Raw genomic sequence first — 9080 nt, 5'->3', positions numbered from 1 at the left:
ACATAATATGTAATTACTGGAGTATACTGGGAAAAATGTACTCAGCACCTTGAGGTTTGTCTCTCCTTTGGATTGAATTCCTACTTCCCAAGTCCTTTGTCTGCCACAACCCTTAGGCCCTATGTGAGTTTCCCCTTTCTCCCTCCCTCAGCCAAACTGACCTTTCATTTCTTTAATAAAAACTGACAACTTCGCAACCATTCTGATGTCAACTCCCCAAGGAGGTCATTTCTTGACATCACTGCAGCTCCAGTCTTGATACAAAAGAGGCAAAATCTCCATCCAACAATAGTAACATCAGACAGAACTTCAAAGATGAGCAGCTCAGTCATATGCATGAATTGTAGCTTAATACTGCAATTACTTGCTAGGGAGTAAACTCCACTAAACGGAGTAGGACTTACTTCTACATTGTACATGGGTTTAAATTCTGGAATTAAAACACACAGGTTCCAGAGACGTTTTCAAAAGACTATCCCAATGAAGAAAAGGATCAGATAATTCTCCCTAGAGAGGAATCCTGCCCCGGTCAAAAAAAAAAAATCGCTGTGGAAAAAAAGATCAGATTCCATAACCCTGATAAAAATGCTATGGGAAGCTCTTTGGACCTACGAGGTCCCCCTCCTCAAGAAAAAAACTTTCTAGTTGATAAAGTTAATTCCAGCAGCTTGAGTTTTGCTTTTTTTTCTCCATCATTTGCTTCTCAGTCTCATTCATTTCTAAAAGTCACCCATTATATTCAATGGGGCTGCTTCATTCTGGAATAGCAAGTCTTTGGCAACCCTGGCAATGCAAGATTCAAAGGGAATTCATAGCCCTCAAGGCACCTATTGAATAAGTATGCCATTTTCTCACTGTTTCTTTTCTACTGTGTGTGTACTGAATTCATACCAAATTCTGCAGATTTCCTGCCAACTGCATCAATTTGGCTCAGACAAAACTACCTTTCTTGGGAACTAATTTCACAACTTTGCCAGTGTGTCCTGGATTTTGAAATGTGCTTTCTGGCACATTGAAGTAAATGTATTCTTAGAGGTTTATACCTTAAAAAATTCTTGGGCATAGCATGTCTCCAGACCTCACAGAAGGGGCTCATTCATTTTGGATTGCTGCCTGCTATATATATACAATGAACACTGTGTGCAGTTATTTTTTCCTGTCAAGCAGGGCAGTAAGTTTGCACAGTGAACAATTCTATAAATCATTTTTCAACCCTGTTTTGGTTGAGGACCCCCCTGTAATGCCGTGATATCTTGCAGAACCCCAACCCCTTCTCCCTACCACCCCACAAAATATTGGTAACAATAAGTCATTTATTTAACAATTATAAAATTCAAAGGGAAAACATTAGTCATAATTGATAGCTAGTCAAGATAGTTGTAGTGCCTGTAAAATTTCAGAGAATGTCTGGAGGTTGCTCATGGAATCCAAGTGTTTTCTGTAGTGGTCGTAAAACACACCCGTTAAGAAAGATAAAAACATTTCTGTGAATGTGTGTTGTTCTCCTTTGGAGACAAATAAAAATGGAAGAACAATTCTCAGAGGAGCACAAAGCTTATGAATTTTTAAATTTTTATGTTTTGGGGTGCCCCTATTGCTCCTAGAACGAACAAAATGCCTAACATATTTTAATGCACTGATTCGTAAGGGCAGCAAAGGATTGGTACTCAGAATGTGTGAAATAAGCTTGGACTGCCACCACCAAGTTGCCTGTATCCATACGAAGGCCTACAGTCCACTTTGAGAATCATTGTGCTAGATCCTGCTGGCTCCTCTGAGAAGATACAACTTTGTCAGTATTTTTCCACCCTCTGGGCAGGCGTTCTGGAAGTTGCGTAATGTAACATTCCCACTTCTGATTATGTTGTTATATGTTTAGGGCCTGATTTCAATTGGTTGTATACCAAGTTTTGTGTTATGTGTAATTTTTCATCAAAATGCAGACAAATAACTGGAAAGTGCTAAACCAATAAACATTGGTTTTCAGAACAAATTTACACTTTATTACATGGAATCCCAAGAATAGTATGTTTTGCAGTAACTATCTTCTTACTCTACATTGCACTATTTGTGTGTGTTTGTGTTGTCAAGATTGGAATGTCAGAATTGCCTCATTCTGGAGTGAACCCTTTGCTCAATACGGGTTTCCCCCTTATTTCCAGAAACCCTTCCCATCTGAAATGTAAATGACACCGCAACTCAGCAATTTCTTTCGGCTTTTAAACCTTCTCCTCCAGACTCCCCCTTCCCGTCCCCCTCATGGACAAGTAGCAGAAAACACTCAGTCACGCTTACTCCAGGGGCGGGAACCTCTAAGGGGCGGAGCAAGACTCCCTGCCTCTCAACCCGATTCCCTCCTCCTCCGTTCCCGCGCTATGGTGGGCGTGGCTTGTATCCCTCCGATTGTGACGTAGCCTCGGGATATATAACGATGCTACGTAAAGCTTTCGGGTTTAGAACGCTCAGCGAGACCCAGCCGAGGAGGTTCCTGCTTCAACAGTGATTGGACGGAACCCACCCCCGCTTGGGCCCACCAGTCTCTGCATCCACTCAGTAGCACCGCCGCCGTCACCACCACCACCACCACCACCACTACTACTACTACCGCCGCCCCCGTGCTGCCATGGCTTCGTCTCCTTCCCAGGTGCGCCAGAACTACCACCAGGACTGCGAAGCCGCCATCAACCGGCAGATCAACCTGGAGCTCTACGCGTCCTACGTGTACCTCAGCATGGTGAGCTCCGACGCTGGCTTGGAAGGCCAAGACAAGGGCGGTGGGCGCTCCGTCTCCATACGGGAGCAGGGGTTGCTCGTTGCGGGAGCGGACGAAAGGGCAGCGCCGGCGGCAGGACAATCCCTGCAGCCCCGCCTCCTCTGCCTCGGTTTACGTGGGCGCGTGGCTGTGTGTGTCCTTGGGGGGCAAGCGAGGCCTGCGTGTGGTAGGAGGCGTCGTCTTACTGGATCTCTTCCCTGCAGGGCTTGTAAGTAGAGGAGAGAGGAGCCCGGGCGCAAGGAGCGTGGGAGACAATCACGTGTCTCGCGGTGCCGAGGCAATCGCCGCAGCTCGCTGCCTTGCTAGAGAGTATCTCCAGGCCAGGGCTGGGCTGCTTTTTGCGCACCCGCACTGGGGTGGTTTAGCACATTACGATCGAAGGAAGGCCGTCCTAAAAAACAGTATACAAAAATAACCTGACACACGCATTTCTCTCCTATTGCTTTTGCTCAGCCTTCCCCCAACTTTGTGCCCTCGAGATGGTTTGGACTACAACTCCCATCGTTCCTGACTATTGGCTGCCCTGGCTTGGGGTGATGGGAGTTGGAATCCAAAACATCTGGAGGGCATTATGTTGGAAAGGGCTGCTCAAGCTACTAGGTTAGCTAAACATTGTTTTTCTACGTACTTGCTATCCAGTAACACCCACTTACTTGCTGACCAGTGTTTGCCATAAAATGTTTGTTGCGGAGTGAACTGTGCCACTGGCTGAAAAGACCCTGTTGGCTATGTTGCCTTCCTGGTTTGGTGACGCAACCAAGCCATGGGCAGTGGGTGTTGTTGCAAGTGGAAGGCAGAAAGACTGTTCCGCTTAGCAGCAGGAGGCGGTATTGGGTTGGCTCCTGCCTGGAGAATAACTTGTTTGGGTGCAGAATCAACGGTGCTTATCTCTATAGTACAGAGTGATTGTGCTTTAGTTGACCTTGGACCTATTTTCCAGAAGGTTTATTTGATATGAGCTGGCTTCCATTGTAGTGTTTGTGCTAGTCTGTTTGAACGCAAGCAGACGTCTTTGGCAAAACTGTTAATCCTTAACTTTGCTTGTCTCTGCTCTGTAGGTAATTTACAAGAGGGCTGGGCTGGGTGGGATGGGCTTGTTGACAGCAAGACTTTTCAATAGGACCATTGGTATGACAACATTACGAAGTTCAAGGCATGATTATTTATTTATTATTTATTTATTTATCATACTTATACCCCGCTCCTCAGCCAAAAAAGGCTCTCGGAGCGGCTTACACTTAGCAAAAAAGACAAACGTGTCCTCGGACTGATCATCACATGCAGAGGTTGCTTCCAAGTAAACATCTTTAAATGTTCAAATGTCACTTGGTACCTGCTGGCTTTATTTCTGAATTAATTTACGATGGTAGTTAAACCTGCCTGTCATAATACTTACTTCTACAAAGGGCAGAACAACTCTTTCTGCCTTGGATTGTTTGAGAACATTAATTGGAATGTAGAATGGAATGTACAACTAGTTTTTAAGGAAATGAATGCTGGTCACTGTCAACAGCCAGACTGCACTTGATCCCAACTACTTATAAACTGGGTGTTGGCTTGTAAAATTGAAGAGATTTCCTCAGCCCTTGCTAAAACTGGTTTCTTGGCATAAACTCTTATTTTGTAAGATCTAAAGTCTGTTAGAACAGGGGTGAGCAGAAGGTAGACTCCTAGATGGTTTGGACTTCAATTCCTAGAAGCCCTTGTCAGCTTGGCCAGTAGATAGAAATGTTGGGAGTTGAAGTTGAAAACACATGGCTAGCGAGCACAATAATTGGTTGCTTGGAATAGTATTTTCTCAAGGAGGAAACAGCATGAGCTTCCCCCCCCCCCAGCCAGACTTGTCAGTATTTGTCACCCTGATAGTTCTTTCCTACTCCTTAAGAGGCCACAAGTTACTGAATTCGTAGAATGGTCAAACACCCTTCTCCTGTAAAAGGCCATTTCTTCACCAGGACCACTGGATAAGCAATTCATGTTTAGATCTCTCATGTTTGGGGTGACTTTTAGCAGCTGCTTTGCTGTTTGATCTACAGAGAATCTGATTGGATATGGTCTCCAGTGCTTCTAAAGCCTCAGTCCTGCATGTTACATCAGAAACCAATCGTCATGAACCTTTTAGTGTAGCCTAATTTAATAAACTTATTGTATAGCAATTTCAAGAACTATTGTATGGTGGGGAAAAGAGGGTTGCCAAATAGGTAGCAAGTTCTCGTGCTCTCATTCCAGATGAATTGAAAACCCCAAGCACTGATGACTGAAATACATGATTCCCTGACAAACCCCAATTCAAGAATCTGCATTCTATTTTCAGTCCTACTATTTTGACCGTGATGATGTGGCCCTGAAGAACTTTGCCAAGTATTTCTTGCACCAGTCCCACGAGGAGCGTGAGCATGCAGAGAAACTTATGAAGCTTCAGAACAAGAGGGGCGGCCGCATCTTCCTACATGACATCAAGGTGAGTAGTATCAGTGAAGGTGGTATTGCAAGAGTGTGGTAGATTCAGAACTGCTGCTTTCGGGGCCGAGATCCAAATTGAAACTGAACAGAGCTGAAATGCTCACCAGTAGGCCAATGTACTGCAAGTCACAAAATTCACAACTAGCCTTAGAGATGGTTGCAAAAGCTGAATCTGCCTCAGGGTGGCTGTACATAACTAGCAAACCCATGTGACGTATCATTGGTGGATCTTACCTGTGCAGGTGGTGGTGGAGAATCAAATGTTTCCTTGTATAAACAAAACTCCTCTCTGCATGTACAAAACTGACATTTTGTGGAGAAGGTGAGGCCAGAACTTTTAGACCTGCATGTTTTCTATCTGCAGGGAACTGTTGTGAGGGAGCAATCAAACCTGGATTCGCTTGCCTGCCAGTCTAACATTCTGCAGCCCAGCGCTAGATAATGCCATGTGGGGTGTCTGATCGTGTCTTGCTTTGATGCAGAGGTTTTCAGACTGTTTCAGGGAGCTCATTACTGTTCTTCACTAGCGAGTGGTAATGAAGGGCAAGCTGTCTTGAAATTCTGCTTGCTTTCACCACCACTGATTTATGACATTGCATTCCAAAGGAGTGCTTGGGTCAGTTTTCACAGGCCAACTATAAAGCACAGTGTGCCTAGCCTGTACCTCTCTGTGAACTGCATGCAACCTAGAATTTATCCTAGAATCCCTTGCTACTCATGGGGTTCTTTGACATACTGACCTGTATAGGACTCATTCTAGATGGAAAGCTTGAAAACGAGTGGTATCTAAATACCAAATGCTAGGCTCTTCAGTTTTGGTAGTCTTGTTCATATGCTTTAGCCAAGTACCAATAGGACCCTGCTCTAATGAAAATGCAGTTTGAGAATTTGGCTGCCATGGAAACTGCAGCATTGCCTGATCTCGTGGTGATTACATAATAAGCAGGAGGCCCATCTAATCAGCAGATAAAGGCATTCCATGGAATTTCAGTGTTGGATGATAAGCAACAGCTTCATCTCAAAGGGAAAATAATGATCTCTCGAAGAGGTAGGGAAGGTCTGATCACAAGTGCTTGGATCCTTGAGCTGTTCTGGAGTATGTATAAGGAGGTTGCTGATCTCCCCTGCTGCTGTAGTTGCCTGTTTCTCTTTCTTTCCCATTATGGGTTGCAGTTGGAGGGGAAGAGTGATGGGTGGAATGCAGCCGATTGATCTTAGGGCAGGTTCAGAGGCACCTGTGTTGCTATGACAATACTTGGCATCTCCCTCCCAATTTCATAAACTGGAGGCCATTACTGTTTCGATGCTTTGCCTTGGCACATGCCTGTAATCAAGACTCTGAATTCAAAGTGCTTTCCTAGATCAAGGGTATGCTATTGGCTCAAGGCCCACAAATGGTCATAATTCTGCCTGGTAGAATACCAGCCAATTGCTCTGTAGCGGTACTGTGGTTGATCCTTGCTACTCCGCTTTGGTGTGAAAAACTGCTTCCTCTGCTTTTGTTAGAAACCAGATCGTGATGACTGGGAGAGTGGGTTGACAGCGATGGAGTGTGCTTTGCACTTGGAAAAGAATGTGAACCAGTCACTACTGGAGCTGCACAAGCTGGCAACTGAAAAAAATGACCCCCACGTAAGTGAGATGTAATACGAATATCATGGCTTGGCTCAAGATGTGAAAGGTGTGCTCATGATCCTGCTATAATAGATGCAGCAAGAGGCAATTTTTTAAAAAAATGCATTTCTAAAGTAGGATCATAAATGAAATTTGACTCAGTAATATCTGTGTGTGCTGAGATCCTGGTGGGAGTATATAATGTGTTTTTGGATGTAGAATTTGATATTATGGGTATCTTTCCTTTTATATTTTTTAAAAAGTACATTTTAAATTCTTATGGTTGCCCACACACTTCTATGCTTTTGTTTTTGGTAGTGCACACTAAAATAAATAGAGGCTTTCTCATAGTTTTGGGGGCTTCAGAGCTGATGTTCCTTTAATGACTAGACAAACAGCAAAAGCTGTTTATACATACAGCAGAAATTGGCTTTCCTTGGGACAGAACTTGGATTGCCTGAGTGCACAATTTCCATTTTAAGCAGTGGAGAACACACAGACATGGATATAATCAATCCTTCTATTATTTGAGCTCCTCTCATTTTATGGCACTTGTAATACTCCTTACTACCTCTGTGTGAGAAAATAAAATTGGTAGGCAAACTACAGATAACAGCTTTTTGGCCTGTGGCTTTACTGATCGCTTCTTCAGGAAATACTGAGTACTTTCACGATACCATGAGGGCTTTGTTGGCTGAATCTGTGAATCTTACGCATCTTTTCTCTTCCAGTTATGTGACTTCATTGAAACACACTACTTGGATGAGCAGGTAAAATCCATCAAAGAACTGGGGGACCATGTGACCAACCTGCGCAAGATGGGGGCACCAAAATCTGGAATGGCAGAGTACCTCTTTGACAAGCATACCCTGGGAGAAAGTGACAGTGAGAACTAAAAATCTCCCACGAACAAAGGCTTCAGCTGGGTTTCTTGGTCATCTTCAGCTGTGCATGTTGTTTTTTTGTTTATCCTTAACATTGTCCATAACTGTATAAAAATCAACTTTTGTTCCTTTGTGTTGTATCTCATGCCAAATAAAGTGACTTGGTTCCAGTTGTATTGTAGTATACATGGAGCAAAGTGTTGGCAAAGTACACAAATGCAGAGCCGAATTTTAGTTGGAGGTCCTGCAACCTCTAAGCCCCCTGACGCCTCTGAGTAACTTCTGATGAACTCAATGGCACTGTTGAATAGATGCATATAAGATTATGCTGTGTCTTTAAACAAGTGTAGAAAGATCTGTCCTTTAGATTCTCAGCACATCTATGCCCAGAAGAAATCTTTCCCATATAAGCATAAACATGTCCGTAATATATAAGAGTTAAGCTGTACTGAATGGCATAAGTTCTTGGATTTGTATATATTTTAGGGCAACACTGTCCAAGTCAAGGCTGGGCTTGTCACCATTAGAAAAACCACAAGTAAGTTTGCTTTCAACATGTGTGGACAGGCTTAACTAAGTAAAGTAAGTGAGATATACTCAGGAAAAATAGCTTACTCTGTTCCTGAAGGTGGTGGTGTTACCTCCTCTGCAAGCCATAGACCTAACTCCACTTGTGAGCAAAGATTTGACCCTCTTAAAAGTTGACTGGTTTTCAGTTGAAACATGTTGAGTTAATTGCTACCTTAAGTATTAGTCTGCCATCTTATAATGGCTTCAAGGGTGGAGATGTTAATAATGGGAGGGATGGAACCCATCTGTAGGTGATACTAAATATTTCTGGTCCTACTCATTGCTGGTTGTTTACCTTTTAACAAAACATGTCTGTTTGTTGCAATATTGCTTAGCAGCTACAGGCTCAATTATATGAGGCAGTATGGGGGGGGGTATTCTAATTTAGTAGCAACTGGCCCTTTTGAACCCCTGCTACTTTTCCAGCATACTGAGTGACAGAAATTCTCCATGTTTCAGGATATATAAGCAGTTAAGAGCTCAGTCAACAATGGAAATCCACCACTGTCTTATCTCCTGCCCCATAACAAGGTCATTGCTGTTAAATTTGTTTGGATCTTTATAATAGTTCAGAATAGAGGTTGAATTATTAGCATAAAAATGTCTTTCTACGAGTCTTTGAGATTTGTGTTTAGCTGTGCATCAGATGCACCTATCCATTATTCCCCTGAGGCCTAGGGGCTGTCTATATGTTTTCTAAGCCCCACAGTGGTTATGCAGTAGCACTCGGTCAGTTATACGATGCAGCTGTCAATTTGCAACCATTGTGGGGCTTT

General features: G+C 43.5%; 1 protein-coding gene across 1 annotated transcript; it reads left to right on the top strand.

Annotated features, from left to right (window-relative positions):
- The first annotated feature begins 2445 nt into the window (after positions 1–2445).
- FTH1 (ferritin heavy chain 1) lies at positions 2446–7904 on the top strand. The gene is made up of 4 exons (XM_063117007.1): positions 2446–2734; positions 5088–5234; positions 6743–6868; positions 7582–7904. The coding sequence occupies exons 1-4, from the start codon at positions 2624–2626 to the stop codon at positions 7744–7746; spliced, it is 549 nt and encodes a 182-aa protein (XP_062973077.1). The 5' UTR covers positions 2446–2623; the 3' UTR covers positions 7747–7904.
- The last annotated feature ends 1176 nt before the right edge of the window (positions 7905–9080 follow it).

Source organism: Elgaria multicarinata, chromosome 2, assembly GCF_023053635.1.
Source record: "Elgaria multicarinata webbii isolate HBS135686 ecotype San Diego chromosome 2, rElgMul1.1.pri, whole genome shotgun sequence".
Classification (NCBI taxonomy): Eukaryota; Metazoa; Chordata; class Lepidosauria; order Squamata; family Anguidae; genus Elgaria; species Elgaria multicarinata.
Note: the sequence above shows the minus strand (reverse complement) of the source record. Positions and strands in the feature narration are given on the sequence as shown.

What these genes read in the sequence shown, in the direction of transcription:
- FTH1 (XM_063117007.1), top strand. Translation starts at nt 2,624, where the DNA reads ATGGCTTCGTCTCCTTCCCAGGTGCGCCAGAACTACCACCAGGACTGC. An exon ending in CCTACGTGTACCTCAGCATG is followed by an intron (nt 2,735 to 5,087) that starts GTGAGCTCCGAC and finishes TTCTATTTTCAG; the next exon opens with TCCTACTATTTTGACCGTGA. An exon ending in CTGAAAAAAATGACCCCCAC is followed by an intron (nt 6,869 to 7,581) that starts GTAAGTGAGATG and finishes TTTCTCTTCCAG; the next exon opens with TTATGTGACTTCATTGAAAC.